At 38.5% G+C, this 23,260-nt stretch overlaps 1 protein-coding gene across 5 annotated transcripts in view; it reads right to left on the reverse strand.

Annotated features, from left to right (window-relative positions):
- CDYL (chromodomain Y like) overlaps positions 1 to 23,260 on the reverse strand; it is a 244,828-nt gene that overhangs the window by 162,960 nt on the left and 58,608 nt on the right. The window contains exon 1 of one of the 5 annotated variants that reach the window (XM_058733142.1): positions 23,055 to 23,206. The exons of the other annotated variants lie outside the window; for them this stretch is intronic. Coding sequence (XP_058589125.1) covers positions 23,055 to 23,078 — 24 coding nt within the window. The 5' untranslated portion in view covers positions 23,079 to 23,206. Of the gene's footprint in view, positions 1 to 23,054; positions 23,207 to 23,260 lie in introns of those variants that run through there. 5 annotated transcript variants of the gene reach the window in all.

Below are 23,260 nucleotides of genomic sequence, written 5' to 3' on the forward strand. Positions count from 1 at the left end.
ATATCAGAATGGAGACCAAAGCTGATACAGCAGCTAGAAACCAGGGAAATCCCCCAAAGAAAGAAAATCTCAGAGAATAAGTCCATCTCCAACCAGATGCTTAGCAGACTTCCAAATCTTAGAGGCACAGGGGATACCTACAGGACATCAGACTAAAGAAACATCAGTGGAAAGATATAAGAACAGAAATATAAGTAGCTGGGTAACACAGAGAAAACTAAGTTTCCACTCTGATTCTAAGCAAGTTAACTGTACGATAAAACCCAATAATCCTCAAAAGGACACAAAAGAGTTCAGAGTCACCACAAGATGTCTAATTTTCAACTAGACAAGGAAAACAACAGGAGAGAGTGACCCATGAGCAGGTAAAAAGACACTCAATAAAAACTGATTCCAAGCCAGGATGTTGTATTTAATAGACTTTGAAGCTGCTATCATAAATACTTCAAAAATTTTTAAAAATATGTTCAAGGAATTGAAGAAAAATATGGTATCAATGAGTAAACAGATAAAAGCAATATCAACAGAGAAACAAACAAAACATTTACTAAAATGAATTCACTAGATTGGCTAAACAGATTGATGCTTTCTTCTGCCATCTGTAATGAACTTCAATATAGAAGAATCTGAATAAAAGAAAGAAAAAGAGATGGATAAAAAATGAACAGAATTCAAAGACCTCTATGACAAGAGAGAGCAGCACAATAATTGGAATCCCAGAAGAGAAAGAAGAAAAAATATGAGGATGTAACCTCTGAAAAGTCCCCGCAAAGCTAAATGTACCTCAAGCAAAATAAACACAAAACTACTAACACACATCCTAGTCATACTGCTAAATCCAAAAATAATCTTGAAAGCAGCCAAAGAAAACTGACATGTTATATACAAGAAAATAATGACAAAGAATGATAAGAATATAGCCTGACTTCTCATTGGAAACTATGGAAGTCTGAAGACACTGGGACCACATATTCAAATTGCTAAAGGGAGGAGGGGGAGGGACCCTGCCAACAAGAATCTAATATCCAGAAAAAAACCTTTTAAGAATTCAGGTGAAATAAGGACATTTTCAAATAAAAAACAATTTATCACCAGCAGATCTGCAATACAAGAAATGCTAAAGAAAGTTTTCTATTCCAAATGGAAATTACACTAGATGGCAACTTGGATCTACAGGAAAAAAGGAAGAAAGCCAGAAATGGTAATTATGTGGGCATATGTAATATGTAATTTCTTAGTTTCTATAAAAGATGACAGCTTAAAGCAAAAATTACAACACTATTGTTGGGTTTACAAGGTATATTGACATAACACATATGACAATACTGAGGCTAAGAGGGGGAATTGGAAATGTATTATTGAACAAAGTATTCAGATATAATACAGTATTAAGACAATAATACTAACAGGGGGGAATGGAAATACACTATTGAACAAATTCTGTATTTTAGTCAAGATGATTCAGTATTAATTCTAAATAGACTGGGATATAGCTAAGATGCATACTGTAATCCCTAAAGAGCAATATATACCACCCTCTCAAAAAAGCAAAGAAAACAGAAGAATTAATATAGAATTTAAACACTTAAACACAAAAACCAAAAAAGGAGAAATAATGACAAAATTATCTCCCTAAAAAAACACAAATGATAGACCTAAATACAACCATACCAATAATTACTTTAAATGTACTAAACATTCTTTTTTTTTTTTTAACATTTATTTATTTTTGAGACAGAGAATGAATGGGGGAGGGGCAGAGAGAGAGGGAGACAGAGAATCGGAAGCAGGCTCCAGGCTCCGAGCCATCAGCCCAGAGCCCGACGCGGGGCTTGAACTCACGGACCGGTGAGATCGTGACCTGAGCTGAAGTCGGACGCTCAACCGACTGAGCCACCCAGGTGCCCCAAATGTACTAAACATTCTAATCAAAAGCAGAGATGTCAGATTGGATTAAAAAAAAAAAAAAAAAAAAAGCAAATCCCAACTATATTCTAGTTTCAAAAGATGCCCTTTAAATATAAAGTCAGAAACAAATGAAAAGACTAAACAAATATATGCCAAGACTGGAATGAATATATTAACATAAAACAAAGTAGACTTCAATGAGTATTACTACAGGTAAAAAGAGACATTTCATAATGATTTAAAAGATTAACAGAATAGGCAGATATGCCAATATTATAAATATACATGCATCTAATGACAAAGCTTCAAAATATGTGAAACAAAACCAAAAGTAAAGGAAGAAATAGGCAAATGCGCTTTCATGGTTGGAGATTCTCACAGTAATTGATAAAACTGGACAAAACCCAGTACAAATATAGGAGATCTAAATAATAGTACCAGCCTTAATTTAGGTGATATTTACAAAACACTCCGCCAACAACTGAACGATTACATAACCTTTTCAAGGACACACAGAACATTCAACCAAGATGGATCACATTCTGGGCCATTACACTTATACACGATTCCAAGACTGAAAAATCTTATAGAAAACATTTTCTGACTACAACAGAATTTCGAAAATCAAAAATCAAATACCTAGTAAATCCCCAAATATCTAAAAATTAAATAACCTAATTCTAAACAACCTAAGGATCAAAGAAAAATTACAAGGGAAATTAAAAAATACTTTGAACTAAACTAACATTTTAGTTTATGTTCATATCATCAAATTTTGTAGGATACACTAAAGCAGGGCTTGAAGGAAATTTAGAGCACTAAATGTTCATCTGAGAAAACAAGGTAAGCTTTAAACCAATGGCCTAAACTTCCGCCTTACAAAACTAAAAAGAAAAGCGTATTAAACTGAAAGTGGAAGATGAATAACAGAGAGCCAAATCAATTATCTATTGATAAATTCAATACTTTAGATAAACTGAATTCCTTTAAAGATGCAACACCAAAACTCAAGAAGAAATATAAAATTTGAATAGCTTTTATCTATTAAAGAGAGTGAATTTAAATTTGAAAATTAAAGAAAATTTCAGTACTACACAGTTTCACTGAAAAATTCTAGTAAACATTCATGTAAGAATCAAAACCAATTCCAGAAAATAACAGAACCAATTTCAGAAAATAAGGGAATGCTTCCTAACCCTTTTTATGAGGCCAGCATAACTCTGATACAAAACAAGGAGAGAAAAGTACAGATCCATCCATATACCTTATGAACATTGACAACAATTCTTCAAGGCATTAACATTTATTAAAAGGACCAAACATACTCTAATCAAAAGTGTATCACATCTACTCTTAGACCCACTGTAATAAAACTGCAGAACTATCAAAGGTAAGAAATGTTAAACTACCGGAAACTCAGATGACCTATAAAGAAAAGAGGGGAAGATTTTTCAACAGCCACAAAACTAACAGAACTTAATTGTCAACCAATAAAACTTATACCCAGCTAAAAAGCCATCAGGAATGACAACAGGGGTGCCTGAGTGGCTCAGCTGGTTGAGCGTCCGACTTCAGCTCAGGTCATGATCTCATAGCTCGTTGAATTTGAGCCCTGCGTCGGGCTCTGTGCTGACAGCTCAGAGCCTGGAGCCTGCTTCGGATTCTGTGTCTCCCTCTCTCTCTGCCCCTAACCCACTCACATTCTGTCTCCGTCTCTCTCAAAAATAAACAAACATTAAAAAAATTAAAAAAAAAAAAGAATGACAATAGTAAGATTACCTTCAGACATACAAACACCAAGAATTTACCAACCCAGATCTTCACTAAAATAATTAAAAGATGTGATTTGGTCTACCACTAGATATGCACTCAAGAGAAATGAAAATATATGTCCATACAAAAACATCTACATGAATGTTCACTGCAGCATTATTCATAACAGACAAAAAGTAGAAACAATTCAAATATGTATCAACTGATGAGTAGAAAATCAAAATGTGATATATTTACAAAATGGAATAGTCTTTAGCCATAAAAAGAAATGATATACTGATATATTCTGCAACATGGATAAACCACAAGAACATTATGCAAAGTTATTAGCATATTATGAAAGAAGTCACACAGAAAAGATTACATACTGTATGATTCCATTTATGTGCAATATCCAGTATAGACAAATGGAGACAGAAAGTAGATTAATGGTTGCCAGGGGTGCAGGGAGGGAGTGGAGATAGGGACTGACAGCTAATGAAATGTTCTGAAATTAGACAGTGGTAATGGTTTTATAGCTTTGTGAATATACTAAAAACTACTGAACTGTACAATAAAAGGAAAAACTATGGTATGCAAAATATATCATTTTAAAAAAAGGTAAGAAAGAATAAGATGTAATTTGGGGGGGGGACCCACATAGAAGGGAAGGGATAAACAAATATATCACTAGAAAATTTAAATAACCTGTGATTTATTAAAAAAATATTAGTGTATGTTTAAAGGGCAGAATAAATGTAAGACAATCTTAATCCAGTGGGAGTGAACTTGGAGATTTCAATAGTTAGTAGTGTGCTCTGTCCTTGTTATATTTTCAAAGAGGACAAACTTAATTAACTATTAAATATATGTCTCATTTTTGGTCACTGAAAAAGAACTTTAAAATTCTGGATGAGCATAAATTAAGGGAATAGATATATTCAAAAAGTAAAGAATGCTGACATCCTTGTCACATTTCAGAAGATGAGAAATTGCTCAATAATTTGATTATTCAGAAAAAAGTTAAGCAGAATTTAAAGAAATTAATGGCAACCACAAGGTCAAAGAATCTATATCTACCAAACCAGCAAAGGAATAAACAGCAAAGCCATGCAGAAAAATTTCTCAAACCAACAGCTGAAAATAAAAAAATAAACGAATAACAGCAAACATTAACAAGTCCAAATATTTCATAAATCATAATATAAATGTTAAACTCATAAAAGACATCACATTGAAGTTTTTAAACTTGCTATGTGTTACCTGCAAAAGATACTTCTAAACAAAGCCAGAGATTTTTTTTTTTAATTAAAAGGGTAAAGATATGGCAAGTAAATACCACCGAAAGCACGTTAAAATAGTAATATAGTTAAACCAAGTTTATATAACATACAGAAAGTTTTAAGGGAAAAATTCATTAATAGAAGTGTATTACATATTGAAAAGTACAGTCAATAGTTGATAAACACCCAAATTTTATATATATATATATATATATATATATGTAATATATATATTTGAACCCTGACCTAATTATTAAACTCTAACCCCAAATTAAAACTTTTTATGAGATCACAAAAGGAAACCTTCATGATTTTCAAGGATTCATAGAGATCATTCTCTGACCATGATGCACTTCAATAAAAAACCAATAAAGAAAAACATTTTCACCTTTAAAATATTTAATACATTTAAGTACTCAAATACAAACAAAACTCCTTGTGGTTAAAATTTTTAAAATACTTTTTGGCTTTTAAAACATATGAATAAATATGCTAAATAAAGAAGTTATGTTTTAATAAACACAAGGAGAAATAAAGAGACATAAAATTGAAAAAATAGTAAGTTAAACTTGTGCGATGTTGCTAAATCTGTACTATAGGGTCATTTTATAGCCTTCATTAAAGGACAAATGAGCTAAGTGCTCAACTCAGTAACACAGGACGAGAATCAGACAATCTAAAGAGGGGAGATGGAAATACAGAGCAAGAAATACAGAAGACAAGATATAAAGAATAAAATTAAAGAGTGGCTCTAAAGGCATATAGTCACAAATCCAGTAAGATTTTCAAAGATCCTAAGAATATTCTAACATAAAAAACTTTAGACTACCATTGACTTAATAGAAAGCTTCACCAAGTCAATGGGAGCTAATTTTTAATGGATAATCAAATGGCTCCTCTCCTATCTTAAAAGTCAACAGAGGCCCAGATGACTTTATAGGCAAGTAAACCAAAATCCTCAAAAAAATAAAACAGAAAGCCCAAGATTCTGCAAATGTTTCAGAAAAAAAAAATTAAGTTGGCTACCTCTCTTTCAAGTGACATTTCCAATACTGATTTTGAAAAGAATTTAACAATATACATAAAATAATATACTGTGATTAATCAGGGTTTATCCCAGAAATGCAAGGATGGTTCAACCTCATAAAATATATTAATATACCATATCAAAATATTAAAAGGAAAGGGGGTAAAGTGACAATCTCTAATAAATTCAGAAAGCATATTCAATATAATTCATCAACCACTTATGATTCAAAACTCCTCACAAACTAGAAAAGAACTTTAACTAGATTTTTAAAAAGCATACCTAGCAATTATCTATAGCTTTTACTGAATAAAATTTTATAGAACTTTTAGAATTAGAAATAAAATAAGAATACTTGTTATAACTTTTTTATTCAACACTGTACTGGATGGTTCTGGCTAATGTTGTAAAAGAAAAAAAAAAACAGGTATGAGCATGAAAAGAAAAAATGTAGTTATCCCTATCTGTACAAGATTCTAAAAGAATCTACAAACTTTCAAATAACAAGGTAGTTGAACAAGGTTGTCAGATCTAACAAGCAGACATAGTCATTTTTCTATGCACAAGTATTAACTAATTTAAAAATATAACTTTAAAGAGATTCCATTAACATAGTAGTAAAAACTATGGTTTCTAGCAATAAATCCAAGAAAGTCTGTGCAAAACTTTTTAGACACTCATAACATTACTGAAGAACCAAAAGGTGGGGAGGGACAGACGGAGGGGGAGAGAGATCCAAATGAGGGAACATGCATCCAAGCCCCATGCTCCTGGATCTGGTTCCTTCTTGCCAACTCTGGTAAAGCATTCCAGTTACTGCCCTCCCTCCTGCTTCTGATTCATTCATTTCCCCTTCCTATTAGCATCACACAATACACTATAATTTCTCCTACCTTAAAAGCAAACAAACTCAGGGGCCTATCTCACCCTCCTGGTTCCTTTTTCATAAAACTAGTCATAAGAGTTGCCAACAATCATTAATCCCTCCTTCCCCGTTCTCTCATGAGCCCCAGCCATGCTCTCATGCCCGGTCCTCCACCAAAACAGAGGCTGCCAAATGGTTACAGTGAATCCTCAGTCCTTAGCTACAGCACAGAATACATGGGGACATTCCCCCCTTCTTGAAATGCTCTTCAGCTGGCTTCCAGGGCACTTCTCTCTCCTTTCTCCTACTTTCCAGGACACCTCACTTTTCAGTCTCCTTTTACCCAGCCTTTACCTCCTCCAAGGTCAGTATGTATACATAGTAACATCTCCCCAAATCATCCCCCACCAAAGCACATGTCCCAGCCTCTAAGCTTGTAGAGCCTATTGCCCCTCAACACCTCCACCTGGACATCTACATGGCATCTCAAACTTAACATGTCTAAACTCCAACTCCCATTTATCCACCAGGAGCTCCCAATAAAACCAAAGGTGTGCCTTACTTGGTGACAACTGCCTGAATAAATGGCAAATCCCATTCTTCTAGTTACTCAATCCTAAAAACCCAGGTTCTATTTTTCTTCCCATTCCCTCACATTCAATGTCCAATCCAGGAGTAAATCCTGATCAGCTCTACCTTCAAAATACACCCCCCCAATGCAATCACTGCTCACTACCCGCCCCCCACCCTCCTCCTACCATCATAACCACCACCATGGCTTCGAACTACCATCATCTTCTGCCTCAGTTATTTTGCCAGCCTACTAATTAATCTCCCCACTTCCTTCTTGGTCTCTCTACAGTTTATTTATATAACATCTACCATAACTTTGAAAACTGTTTCATTTGATTACACCATTCCTCCAATGGCTTCCCATCTTAGTAAAAATAAAACTCAACATTTTTAACAGACTTACAAGGAGCGTGCACGTTGGGGCACCTGGGTGGCTCAGTCTGAGGTGTCAGACTCGGTTTCGACTCAGGTCTTTTCTCATGGTTTGTGAGTTAGAGGCCTGCATCTGACAGTGCAGAACCTGCTTGGGATTCTCTCTCTCCCTTTCTCTCTGCCCCTCCCCTGCTTGCTCTCTCCCAAAATAAATTAAAAAATAAAAAATAAAAAAGAGCGTGCACGGATCCCACTACCACCCCGACCTCACCTACCATTCATTCTCTCCAACAGTCTTCAGACACAGCAGCCTCCTCCTTGCTGCTCAAACTCACAAAGCACTTGCCAGCCTCAGTGGGGAATTCCTTTGTTTTCAAGTCCCAAGTGTCACCTTATCAATGAGGCTTTCTCTAAAAATTTACATAAAAATGACTCACACTCCAAGTCACTAGAAGTATCCTAATTAGTCTGCTGCCATCATTAGAATATAAGCTCCTTGGGGCAAGGACTTTATCTTTTAGGTTCGCTGCTGTATCTCCAGTGCCAGAGATTCATCCATACACCCAGTGCAGCATCAATCCCAACCCCAACGTGTAATTCAACATGACGATTCCAATGTTTAAGTGGAAGAGCACACCACCAAGAAGAGCTAAGAAATTTTTCAGAAAAAGAGAACAAGATAAAACTGGTAGGGCAGGTTTTTAAGATGTATTATAAACCTAAACAGGGTGCCTGGGCAGCTCAGTGGGTTGAACATCCAATTCTTGATTTCGACTTAGGTCATGATCTCATAGCTGTGGGATCAAGCCCCATGTCAGGCTCTGCACAGTGCAGAGCTTGCTTGGGATTCTCTTTCTCCCTCTCTCTCTCTGCTCCTCTCCTGCTCATGCTCACCTGTGCTCTCTTGCAAAATAAACATTAAAAAAAAAAAAAACCATACTAATTACAACAGTGTGGCATGGTCAAGAAAAGACAAATACCAACTGAACAGAAGAAACTGACCCATACATAAAGAAAACTTTATACATGGCCGAGATGGCAAACAAATGGGGGAGAGATGGACTATTTAATAAATTGTGACAACAGATTATCCATATTTTAAAAGCAAATCATATCCCAACTTCATATCATACATAAAAGCAAACTGTAGGTGGACTAAAGTTCATCCTGGGGGAAGAATGTCCTCAACAAGAAACAAAATGGGGAAAATCTGTCTACACTAAAATGTAAAACTTAACATGTAACTATATTACAGATTTAAATTTTTTTAAGAATGAAGACACATCACAGAAGATATGTGCAAGATGTATAACAAAGAAAGCATCCATCACAAAGAACTCCAACACATCAGTAAGAAAAAGGCAAAAGAAAAATGGACAAATGAAAAAGGTGTTTAAAATTCTACATTTTTTTCATGTTACCTTCTGTTTTCTATTAAATGGCATGCATATAATTGCTTTTCTATTAAATATAATTGTTTTTATAAAATAATGGTTTTCTGTATACATCCATTCTTCTAACTGTACTTATGTGTAGAGAGGTCCAGAATAGTGGTCCTCTGTGGTTCACAGAAGTTGATTACAGTGGTAACACAAAGAACAACGGTTTTTCCCCTCTTAGACTTTCTTCTTCTTTTCTCAGTAAACATACACAGGGCTTTCACACACAAACCACGAGTAAGGTGATAAGACCACGTAAATTCTAAGACTATGAAATTCAAAGGCCCTGTCTGCCAAGCGGATGTCAGCTGGTTCAAGTACTGACTTTAAAATGCCAAACTCTGATTTCAAAGAGGCTGTTAACACAAAACATTCCCAGAACTTTCCTCCTGTCTAGGACTGCCCTCAGACAGTCTTCTGAATATCCTCTGTGGCGCCAAATCTTTACTCCCTGAGGGAGAAATGAATTTTGGAATGAATTAACATAATTCAGGACTGTAAGTCTAGTGAGTTACATTGATATGTTCTAAATCAAAAGTGTTGCTCACAAACAATATGAAGCGTCCTAATAAAGAGATCCACCATTCAGGCCTCAGGTTTGTTCCCTCTGTATCTCAAGATCCTCAAACTTTGTAATTTCCACATACTAAATCTATTCAACCCTATGGAATCAGTTACACAATGAACAGTGCTATCTATTGGTGACAAAAATTACATGCGGATTTGACACTGTTCCTCTGTTTCTCAGGAACGTTAATGCTTGCCACTGTACGTCAGTCTTTTAAGGATTATACTGGACATGTCTTCTCTTCTTTAATGTACTGTCCAAACATGTTACTTTGCTCTATTTCTTAAAAAAAAAAAAAAAAAAATCACAGGAAATGTAAGATCATCATTGTTTATATTGATCATCTCTGCAGCAACTTTCAAATTCTCTTCCAAAGTGAGCACCTGCATATTTTCTGTGGACAAAATGTTGGACAAATGGACTCTTTGGTCTTTTCTCTGTTTTCATCAATGTGTTGTGCTTCATTATAAATCATTTGTTTAATTTGAAATCTTTGAGGACACTCAAAAATTGCTATCCATGATGGTGCATTAAGTTCATTCTCCCTGCAAATCTGTTTAATCTCATGCAAAGCTTATTCATTTCCTACCCTATAATTAGCCACTCATTTTTAGGTCCATACAGATTTCCAAGCTGCTATGCATGGGAAACCTACTGGCTAACTGTGAAACTGCAGGAAATTAGTTGAGCTTCCCTGTTCTGCTTCCACAAACTACATGAGAAAATGCCACTGCTTTAGTCACATCTGCTCTATGTTCTGCTTATAATAACCTCAAGTATGGTGACCACGGAAGAAAAGGCAGACTATGGTATTTATTAGGATCCTATCTATCTTTAATCATGGAGCGACCATCATCTGTTAACTTATACCACAAGGAGTTTAAGAAACCCTTATAACTTCAGTCCTCATAGCAAGGAAAATGGCTTTTTCTTGGTTAAGGTGCAGTGTATATCATATAGACAATAACATCTCCAACAACTTACAGTAAACCCTAAACCACAGAGGTAATGCCTCCCAAACTCTGAGAAGTTTTTATGTAGCAGGCTAATGCAAAAGGTCACCTACACATACCTAAATATAGTATTAAGTCATGTTATTAATTGCTCATTAAAATTTATCAAGCAAGATTTTTAAATTTAAGCGATCTTCCCATTTAAAAGGTTTCATCAGTGTATTTATAAATTCTCTTGAAGAAAATTTTCAAATGCAACTTTTAACAAACACAAATCATTTCAAGATGTTTACTAGATAATTTTTTGCTAACTTTTGCTAACATATATCCAAAATAGATAAGAGGGGTGAAGAACAAATCTTTCTATGTGTTTGTTGTTCTTCTGTGTCATGTCATATTATATATAAAACATAATAAATAAACAAAACCCTGACTATATGTCCTAATTTGATAATGATGTACAGCAGGCGTGAGAAATCCATTCTCAAATCCAGAGAAAAGTATGCTTGTTTCACAAGCAAAGAGTAGCTGGGTTTAGTTTGAAAGTTTACTGTTTTACAAAGGCAGAAAGATTCTATTGTTCACTTGGTTTTTTCATTAAGAACCGGAAGATAACTCTTCTGAAAAGTTCGATTCCATATTATATGGAGTGCAGCAGGATGGGGCTCCAAAACAGAGGGGTCGGATGAGAAGAGGAACACAGAGAGCAGGTAGGTGGTAAAGGCAGCAACTCTCTGTCTCATTTCCCTTGACCCAGAGTTAGAAAAGGCCAAAAATGCAAGAGAGCTAAAGAAAACAAAACAAAACGCAATTTGGGCACAAATCTTAGATCCAGAACTGATCCTACAACAACGTTCAGTGATGGGAGCTTCTGATACACACCTTCCCTCAAAAGCTGAGAAACCACTGCAGTGGCTGTGAAGCCACTCTTTCCCTTCAGGTGGGGGGTCCTGGAGTTAGAACCACCAGAGTTCCTGCCCACTGGGATTCAGAGAGATGCCTGGAGGCGGGGAGGAACCAGCCCAGAGCTACCCCAGCAATAAGGACTGTGCAAAGGCAAAATGTGAGCACAGCCAGGTCTGCCCCCCCCCCCACCCAATCACTCCTCTTACTTCCCTTACTACTAAGAAAAGAAGCACAACTGAAAACCAAAAGGGCCTGTGACAAGGTGAGGGTTCTAGCTGACCTCACATCACCCAGGAAATTATGGGAAACATTTCCACTGATTCAGTGAAAAACATGAGGACATCTCTTCACCCAGGCGAGCAGAGCAGATAGCTGTATGGCAGAAGGACTCTGGAGAAACACTTTTGAGTGGGGGAAGGTGGGGCAAAAGCACACAAAGATGAGAACTTCCATCTTACTTTTAGTTCTCACCTCAATCACCCAGGAGAGTGAGGGGCTCAGGAACACAAAGGGGCATTCCAATCTTCTGCCCACTGCTCCAGAGGAGAAACAAGAGTGCTCAAAGCCTTGGTCACATTAGTGTCCTTATTTTCTCCAATGTTTCCTTCTCAAGCCCTAAGGGGAACACTCTTCTTCAAGGGGAGACCTGTTCCACTACAGGAAAGGCTGTTTAAAAGCTTACCAACTTCTAAGGCATGTTGCTCTACTGCAACAGCAATCAGCTGAGACAAGGACTCCGTGGTTTTAGCCTTCCTTCCAGTGGGGTTATGCATAGAAGAGACTGGAATTTTACAACAATCCTTTCCCCCATCCAACCCTCCACTTCATGGTTTTGGTCTTTTTCTCCCCAAGGCTTGGGGGTGCATATTTACTGTACTGTAAAGCTGTCCACTCATGACCACAATCTGTTTTCTGTTGGTTTCAATCAGGTTCCTGGGCAAGCTGCATGTGTCTGGTCTTAACACTTAAGTCCCTCATGCCAATGTGTACCCATATACCTTGACAAGATCTCATTCCACAGGCTTTTATTTATTTTAAAATATTTATTTAAGAAATCCCTACATCCTATGTGGGACTTGAACTCATGACCCCTAGAGATCAAGAGTCACATGCTCCTCCGACTGAGCCAGCCAGGTGCCCCTCCCTCCACAATCTTTTAAACTCATTCTACATAATCATTGCAACCTCATCATTTTTAAGCAGTCCGAACTTGCAGCTACTTAGGATTGTTTCCCTGAGGAATACATTTTTAGATATGTATCTATCAATTTAATCAAGACATTCTCAAAAAGCTCACTTGTGAGCCGAAGCTAGTGGTGTTGAATGATGGCATATAAAATAATTCCGGAGAAAACTTTTACTCACATGTATACTCTGAGGGAAGAGTACTACAAATCATATTCTAGTTAGCACCCTCTGCCACATACACATCTCTCTCCATCCTAGAAATGGTAATAAAATAATCATTTACTTCTTGCTTTGAGCTCAAAAGCTCACCTGCATACAAGAGGGAAGTCAGAGGATTAAGACAGGGGACCCGTCGCTGGCCAAGAGTTGGAGAGGTGGCTAACCTCCACCTCGGGTGGACACCTAGGGTGTCTGAGGACTGTCAGAGTCCACCTCTGGACTGCATAAAAGAAAAGCAAGGTAAAGAAAATGGCAGTGAGACAGCTACTTGCCGGGCCAGAGCTTTGACCAAGGCAACAATCCAGTATGGAGGCTGGGGTCAAGAGTCAAAACAGGATGAATGAAGCCTCAGCTCAAAGGGGACCTGGCAGAGGGATGGAAAGCAAGCGGAAGGCCCCGGAGCTAGACATGAGAACAAGAACACTCAGGAGGGAAAGAGGAGATGGAAGACAGGAAGTTTTCTAAGGGGTACTGGCCTAGCCCTTGGGTAGGGAGGAGCTGTAAAGCAGACAAGCCCCATTCCACCAGGGACCCCCGAAATGCTCTCATGACTGACTCCAAGAACAGCAAAATCGTTCTTCTAAGTAAAGAATCAGCAGACAGTGGAGACACGAATAGCTAGTGCTGCTTCTCCTGAACACCCAGCAATAAGATGACTTTAGATGGAAAATAAGGATCTTTAAACTTCAGTCGTAAGAATTACTGAAACAAGATTTTAAAACACTTTTTTGATCACTCAATTCAAATATTCCCATTTACATATCACCAAACCAGCTAATAATTCTTTTACCTCACATCACCAAGGAAGATGGCGCGAACAGCCCCTGCCCTTACCCCCGGGTGCACACACCCAGCAGGAGATCAGGAGTTGTAGGAAGACCATAACTGATGGCTCACCTTACCGAAACATCAACCTGACTCAAAGTTTAATGGAGAAAAGCTAAGTGTAAGTACTTTTAAGACATTTAATATCAAACCAAAAACTTTTCTATGGCATACACTGTTAACTTCACTAAGGTTTAGGGTAACCTGAGAATTCAAAAACAGGCCAAGTTTGCATCAGCGAGTTAGTCCCCATCTCCATCGCTTTATGAGGCTATCTGATCGCTTTCTTCTGCTCTTAGGAATACTTTGGTGGAAACTCTGGAAAACACACCACAAAAATAAACTGAATTTGGGGTACTTGGGTGGCTCAGTCGGTTAGGCATCTGACTTCGGCTCAGGTCATGATCTCACACCTCATGGGTTCGAGCACTGCATTGGGCTCTGTGTTGACAGCCTGGAGCCTGGAGCCTGCTTCAGATTCTATGTCTCCCTCTCTCTGTCCCTCCTCTGCTTGCACTCTGTCTCCCTCTCTCAAAAATAAATGAACATTAAAAAATAATAATAAAAATAAACTGAATTTTGTCACTTACATGCCAAAACTTTTTTTAAAACCATGTCTGATAGCTCTTTTCATAAGGATGCCTTTCACATTGCTCTGTGGGGCTCAGGAGCCCCTGCTATCCATGACCTAGAAGTGCCATCATCAGCTCCTCTCATGAGCAAGCTTATTAATGTCAACTCACATACCTGTGACAGCCTCTCTCCCTTACCAAATACCTGTTCCCAACATGATGTTAGTGAAGTCCAAGCATATTATGCCTAAAATAAAGGAAAACAGTCTCTAAGAGAGACCCAGAGCCATTCAATGTTTAAGGGGTGTGACACCTTTTTCCAAGCCAAGAAGCCTTTTATTTGGTCCTGGTTCTCACATATTCTAAATAGCTGAGGCTTCCACATTAGTTACATTTTAAAATAAGAAATGCTTCTGTATGCAACTCTGTGATACCCTGGAATCCTAAACAGTAAACTACTGATGAAAAATGGGTACATTTTAACCAAAGATATTCATTACGTGCAATCAACATTGTTGAGCATTACCAACGAACACTTCTTAAAAACTTCACATGGCAGAGCCCATTATAAATGAAAATAAGGCAAAAAAAATAAAGGCATTTCCTAAATATATTGTGGTTAACTTCTCCAACTGGAGATTATTTTTAGACATCTCGCCCCCTACACAGACACTTCTCACCAACAGTTAAACATAAATACTGTGACAAACATTTCGAAATACTCTTTCTAGGAACACAATTTTCTTCCAAATTATTTGTATCAAATTTAGAAATAATTTTCCTCCAAAACACCATGTAGAGTTTTTTTCCAAACAAGATACCTAAATGCATAATTCTCACATATATGGTATAATTTAAAAAAAAAAATGTGACTCCAGTCACTGTAATATTTGTATTTTAGATAAAATCAGCAATTATTGACTGCTTGCCACATTCAAGTCCTCAGATTAAACACTGCAACAAACCAAAAAAAAAGCCAACCATTCCAGGGAAAAATATACATGATATTATTTAATACTGAGAGAAAGTAATACTTATGTGCAAATAATTAATAGTGCAAACGGAAAAAGCCAATTAGTCACTTGGAGGGAAGGATTCCTGCTAGTTGTGAACTGTAACGGAAGTCCTAAATGAGGAGTGACACCATGGCTGGCAAGCTGGGGTATCCACCAGTTAGCGACTGGAAAAATGGCAACACAAAGGTAGGAAGGGACGGGCTGGGCAGATGTGGACAAAGTAAGTCAACAACCATGTCTTCAGCAGCTCAGACCAAATGAACAGGCCAACCTCAGGTAAAGGAAAGCTAGAGAAGATACACTTACGTATCAGAAGCTGACAGAACAAAGATGTTGAACATTTTTGCCATAGAAGCAGTAGATGTGTAACTATTTTTGTAACTATTACATCTGTTTTCATAAACATTTCCCTTGAAATCTAGTTTATACTCTATTTGCATTTTCAATTGACAAATCGACAAAAGAAACAGATCATATGCAAACCTTATTATTAGAAAGTCTCACAGAGATACATTGATATAAAACTAGAGAACACCAAAGTCAAAGAGAGGATCTTAAAAGCAACCAGAGACAGAAGACAGATCTCCTGTAAAGTGACTACACCTGGACTGACAACAACCTCCTTCAGCATAAGGGGGAAGCCAGAAGACAATGGAATAACACCTTCAAAATGCTTAAAGAAACTGACCAATTAACTGTCTTTATTTAGAAGATACTCTTCCTAAAATGAAGGCAAAATAAAGACATATCCAGATAATCAAAAAACTAGACTTTTCCACCAATAACTCTTTGCTACAGAAATCTCTGAAGGATATACCTAAAAAAGGGGAAAAAAATAATCCCAGAAGGAAGTTCTACAATATAAGACTGATTGATCAAAGAAACTGGTAAAGATATAAATAAATCTAAACAAATATTGTCTGTATAGAATAATAATGTCCTGCGGTGTCTGGGTGGCTCAGTCGGTTGAGCATCCAACTTCAGCTCAGCTCATGATCTCACAGCTCATGAGTTTGAGCCCCATGTCAGGCTCTGTGCTGACAGCTCCGAGCCTGGAGCCTGCTTCGGATTCTGTGTCTCCCTCTCTCTCTCTGCCCCTAACCTACTCTCATTCTGTCTCTCTCAAAAACAAATAAACATTAAAAAAAACTTTTTTAATAGAATAATAATGTCCTATTTCATCAGTTTTTTTTTTAATGGAAATAATAAACACAGAAATAACAGCATGTAAACAAGTTCAGGGGTGGATCAGAGTTAAAGGATTCTAGAGCCCTTGTACTGTCAGAAGTGAAGCTAGAATACTGCTTAATTTTTTAAACTGAAATACAGTAGACAATGTTATATTAGTTTCAGGTGTACAACAGTGACTGGACAATTCTATACATAATGTTGTGCTCACCACAAGTGTAGCTATGATCTATCACTGTACAATATTACTGCAATACCACTGACTACATTCTCTATGCTGTATCTTTCAGCCTTTTGACTCCTTCATTCCATAACTGGAAACCTGTACCTCCCACTCCCCTTTGGTTTAACTGTAGAGTTCATGTATGAACAATTTCGAGAATAGCCACTTAGAGAAATAGTATATAACTTCGAAACCCAATCAGTGAAGTTTGAATATGGTTTTAGTGTGGACTCCAGCTGAAGCAGAGCGGAGTCTGGCAAAAACGATGTCAGAGTAGTCAATGAAGAGCAATGAAAGTCAAGCCTTAGCTCAAAGATCTCAAGAACAATTTTAATACTTGTTTTGGGTCACAGGTCCCCTTGAGAAACAGATAAAAGCTACTGAGCCTCTCCCTCAGAAAAAGTCTCTATATGAATTATGTAAACAAATTTTCATACAAATGTGAAAGACTTTTCCCAGACTCCCCAAAGAACACAGATCCCTTAAGGCTAAAGAGAATTAAGTTTGTGTGGGAAACAGTAAAAAGTTCTCCCCATCTCAGAGTTGAAACCACATATGCAGACGAGGAACTAAGTGTAGAAGGAACATCACAAGGCATAACATTTGGGGGCAGGAGATTCTAGAGGGAAAGGGTCAAGAATGGAAAGTCATTCCTATAATTCACTCTTTCATTACAGTGTAACTCAACAGTTATGCAACTACTGCAATATTTGAACTTTGGAAAATAATGACAGAAAATAGAAATTACAGCACCCTTAGCGAGCTACCTAGTGTTTTTAATATTCCCTTCCTGGAATGAGTCAGTTAATAACCAGCAACAGTCTAAGAGCCTGCAAAAAGGACTAGTGTGGTCCATGTGGAGTTCTTCCTCTGCAAACGCAGGTCCCAACCCCACCCCACCTCAACGTGTGGCTTCGGTGTTAGAAACACATACCATTGCAATCCCAAGGCTCCTACATCCACCTACATGCCATAAAAAAGCTTTTTGGAAATACAGATTCTGGTCTCCACCCAAACATTGAAAACTACATCCTCATGGTTTGGGCCCAAGAATCTGATTTTAAAAGGGCTCCAGGGGTGCCTCAGTGGCTCAGCTGGTTAAGTGTCCAACTTTGGCTCAGGTCACGATCTCACAGATCATGAGTTTGAGCTCTACATCTGGCTCTGTTCTGACAGCGCAGAGCCTGCTTCGGATCCTCTGTCTTCCTCTCTCTCTCTCTGACCCCTCCCCACTCTTTCTCTCTCAACAGTAAATAAATGTTTAAAAAAAGGACCCCAGATGATGCTGTTGCACCTACAAACACACATGATATAAAAACCACTACTCCCCATTCACAAAAATTTGACTCCTATTGGCTTTGTGCATCATAGATATTCAAAAGTGTGAATCAGAACACGGCAAATTAGGTATTTCCTATATACCACGAAAATATCTCTGGTGGTTAAAATCATTACAGAGCATGAAGAAAAATTCAACAATTCTTAGATATTATAACAAAAACAGAAAAAGACTTACTCTTGTACATAGGAACTGAAAGAAAATTCAGAGGAAAAGCACATGGCAGGTCTCCACATTCTTGTTTAGGCAAATAAATAATATTCTCAGCAATTCACATTCAAGATAGTGTGTTAATTTTCAAAATACACATTTGACTTCACTATCCCACAATCAACTCTAGAAGTCAAACAACTCTTCTTTTTCTTGGTCATTCTTCTAAGAGCCAGCACACACACAACAGATGCAGGCTTGATATCCACGGAACATCTCTTGATCTTTGTGACTTCCATTTTATTTACAACCGTGCTTCTGGTCAATGGACATAAAATTCTTGTGGTGCATAGGAGAAAGGAGCAATCACATCCCAAAGTAATAAGAAAAATTCTAAAGACTTACCTTTCCCCCAAATCCTGATTATCCTTCCAAACTAATCAGCTTTAAGAAATTTTTATAAGCCAGGTACAACTTCATTCCTAAAAGCTTACTTCCATTTTTGATAGACTGGAATATGCATGTGTTGGAGAAACATTTTCTCAGAAGGCTAGGACTAGCTATAATCTTACTAAAATTTAAATTAGCTATTATAATCATTCTCAAGGTGGGGGGAACCCCATATCCACTGAGAAAAAAGGAATTATTAAGATATACACAGAAGGAGATGTGTCTCTATTTTACTACAGTGTTGACTCCTTATTCAGTCCCACATGAACAAAGTCTTATGGTGGTTATTTGACAACTGGATAAATTAAAGTCCTCTTGATCTGTTTTCTTTGGTGATATAATCAATTTTTATTACTGGGATTATATCAATTCCGAAATATCAAAGGAAAACAGGTCTGGTTTCAGGTTTGAGAGTTGGGTGGGGTTTTTTTCTTTAATTAAGAATGGAAGATATGGGGCGTGTGGGTGGCTCAGTTGGTTAAGCATCCGACTTCAGCTCAGGTCATGATCTCGCGGTCTGTGAGTTTGAGCCCTGCGACGGGCTCTGTGTTGACAGAGCCTGGTGGCTGCTTCAGATTCTTTGTCTCCCTCTCTCCCTCTCCTCCCCTGCTCACGCTCTCTCTCTCTCTCAAAAATGAATAAACATTAAAAAAAAAAAAGAATGGAAGAAGACAAAGATGTTTCCTAGAATAATATAATTACTTAACACTGGGTATAGCACTTTATCAGCTATAATTGCTTTTACATTCTAATGTCATGTAAGCTTCACAATCCTCTGAGGGAGTTATCATTGTCCCCATGTTACTGATGAGAATGTTCAGGAGACAGAGTTACATAAGACACACAGCTGTTCCCTTCATTATATAGCAGGGAGGAGTGGAACCCAGTCTAGAGCTGGGATTGCAGCTGGAAGGACTTCCATTACTCCACACTCCACCTCCAGGTGCCTCAATCTCAGTTCCAGAGCAGCTGGTCATCTAAAGCACAGGTTAGAAAAAGAAATCCAGCCCACTCACTGCTTTTGTGAAACCCAAGAGCTAAGAATGATTTTTACATTTTTAAGTGGTTGGGGGGGGGGTGTCAAGAATATTTTATGACAGGCAAAAATTATACGAAATTCGAATTTTACTGTCCATAATTTATTGGAAAATAACTCATTCATTTCGGTACTGTCTACCACTGCTTTTGCGCTACAACAGCAGAGCCAAGTAACCAAAACAAAGAGTACATGGCATGCAGGGGCTAAAATATCAACTACCTAGTCCCTTACATAAACTTTGTTGACCTCTGATCTAAAGGAAGCTGGTCTTTTTGTGAAAGCTATGAAGTGCTCAGTATGAGTAAGTAAAAAATTTGTCTTTCCTAATCCCAGCTGCTGGAAATACAGGAAATAAATCCATTTTTATCTCCAACAGAAGCTCTTCCAATTTTGTAAGGCTGATGCTCCACCCCACCTTGTTTCCTTATTTTTTATTCACAAACATGGTCACAATAACTATTTTAAACACTTACGAAGAACCTATTGCCACATACCAGGCACCATGCTGAGCCCTGGAGAGCTCATTTCTTTTTAGGTGACAAAACAGAGGCTTAGCAATCAAATAACTCACCCAAGTTCACATAGCTTCTGCAAACCGGTGCTCTTACTATATACCATGTTACTTCAAGAAGCAACACTTTGAACTTCCTCCTTTGTCAATGTATCCCTACAGAATTGTAGAATTTGAGACCAAACATGGAACTTCTATTTTTGATTTGGGCATAACCGAATAAAACAAGGCAACTAATAATGTCCATGACCTTATTACTAAAAGATCTTAGTGTTCTCCCCAGCCTTGTCAAATAGCCTGTTAGACTGTAGTATTTATTTACAATTGCATACTGCCTCACAAGTAATATTGCCTTGATCAAAACAATACAGTTCTCTATCTTTAGAAACAAAACCAGGCCTTAGGAAGGCATGTTAGATCAGTTGAAATAGAACAATAACCATCACTTACTGAGTGTTCACTGTGGGAATTGTAGAGTATGATTTACATTTTTTTTTTCATGTAAACTTCACAGTTCTGAAGGTGAGTACTGATCCCAATTTTGCAGATGAGGAAACTGAGCTTTGAAGGTAATTTACCCAAGGTAACAAAGTTGGAATTCAACAACTAGGTTTTCTGACTCCAAATCCAGGCTCTCAACCACTAAACAGAACTTTCACATATCAGCTTTCAATAGTAATACAGACAGAGTCATAGTGTTGCCTACAAGTAAAGGAAAAGAAGTTAGAAAACTCACCTATCTAAAAAATACTATCATATTTTTTACTCTCCTTTCAACTATACTCCTATAGCTTTTTTTCAAAACTAAAACAAAACCCAGAATCAAAAGGTCAGTTGTGCAAATGTATCATTTCTTTGCAATGTACTTATTTCTCCCCCAATAAATGTTGAAGAAATGAACCATCCTCATACCTTATGCCTCTCTCCCTACGGAACTTCCATAGGGCTGACATTCAATGAACATGCAGAATGAATGCAAATTTTGAACAAAATGTTACTTATAAATGAATTCTGCTAGAAAAGTAGTGACTAGAAAACCTGAAGACATGAATAAACAAAGAAAGAACTAAAGTTAGTTCACAATGCACTAGTGGTAAATGTATTGTCTTCAGGATCATAAGATACAACTTATGTATAAGGTGCTACTCCACCCAAACACCAATTGGAATGACTTAAATGATTAGGTATTTATAACCACAAAAAATAATAAAGAATGAATACACAAACCCAAGCCAGCAAGAAATAATCTAATGTAGAAACCAAAATCCCTCATATGTACTTTCCCAACTGTATGTCAGCCTGGAAGATCTGCATCTATCTTAACTTCTGCTTAGGGACCTTCCCCATGCACACCACTTGCTTTCCTAAAAGGGAAACTTCTTGAGGACAGGGAGATTTTTTCCCTTTTACATACCCAAATGACCCAAGATAGTATCTTGAATACACTAGGGCACAGCTAATGTGTAAAATGGTTGAAGAGAATGGGACGTTTTCAGTGCCAGCTAAGGTACACTGACCACATACAATGTAAGGGGAGGTAACAATCTCACCATTATTTCTACAGAAGGCAGCCTCCTCCTGAGAACTTTTGCAGGACACTTGCTTTTAAAAAGCAACAAAAAGTTGCTAGAAGGCTATCTGTTGGCAATAGAGTGCCGTTCTATGCCAAGAGCAGTAAGACACCCAGAAGACACCTCAGAAGGTTCACCTGGTACTTAAGGTTCGTCAAGGGTGCTGGGTCTCTACTTGTTACAGACGCTTACTTAAGCCCCTAAACACCCAGGTCCCTAAACGCATCATAAAGGTGAATCCAGAAGAGTATCCAAAAGTTTTAAGACTCTCATAAAGATGTATTTATAAATACATATAAACAGAAAATCATTTATCCAAAAGAACAGAAAGCCTTCCAAGCTTCTGTACTCCCAGGAAGTCTACTTTGAAATACGTCAAGAAGTTACACCGAGACATAAAAATATGTCTAAAGATCTAAACAGATAACTCCAAAACTTGAAGTTGAAGCTGGCAAACCCTTCGTTCATAACTTATAGCTCTGATTGTGCCCTTTCTTACTTGCAACGCCGCGGCGCAAATGAATGACGGTGTATCAGCGTTAAATTTAAATTTCCTGGCTCTGGCCACAATGCTAACCTAATTAAAGCATGTGGTCAACGTTTAGCATTTTCGGTGCGTTATTTTGCATCGCTTTGGCTAGCAGCAGAGCCGAGACAGTTGCACTCTTCCTTTCGGCGCCCCACTCCCCAAACCGGAGGCAAAACCCTCTCCAAAACGCTCTATTAAATGGACAGGAAAAACACCCCCGCACCGCCTACAGACCCCGCCAAGCGGTAACAGGGGCTTCACACCCACTGCCCTCGCCAAGAACACTTTGGGCTCAGTCTGAGCAAGTCGCTGGTGTCAGCGCTACTTCCCCACGGCCGGAGCCCCCCCACGAGCTCGACAACTCCGGGGAGGCCCCCCCCCGCCCGCCGGGCCCCTCAGAGCAGCGTGGCTCGGGCTCCCCTCGCACACATTTCCCGTCCAGCAAACTGCGGCCGCGGAGGGGGAGGGGGCGAGGCGGGCGCCCGCGGCGGAGCCGGGCCGTCGGGCTGGACGCGGCCGGGCCGGGGCCGGGGAGGGGCGGCGCGGGGCGGGGGCGGCCCGAGGGTCCGGGAGGGGGAGGGGAGGTACCTCGTACAGCTCCTCGGAAGCCATGGTGGGCGGCGGAGTTGCGGGCGGGCGGGAGGGGCAGGGTCGGGGCGAGGCGCCGCCGCCGCCGCCGGGCGGCCGACACTTTGTTTCAGTTGGGTCCCTGCGTGGCCTGCGCTTCCTGCTCCCGCTCCCGGCGCCGGGAGCTCAGCACGGACGAGCCTCTCACACTCACTGCCAGTGCGGGC

This window comes from Neofelis nebulosa, chromosome 6, assembly GCF_028018385.1.
Source record: "Neofelis nebulosa isolate mNeoNeb1 chromosome 6, mNeoNeb1.pri, whole genome shotgun sequence".
Lineage (NCBI taxonomy): Eukaryota > Metazoa > Chordata > Mammalia > Carnivora > Felidae > Neofelis > Neofelis nebulosa.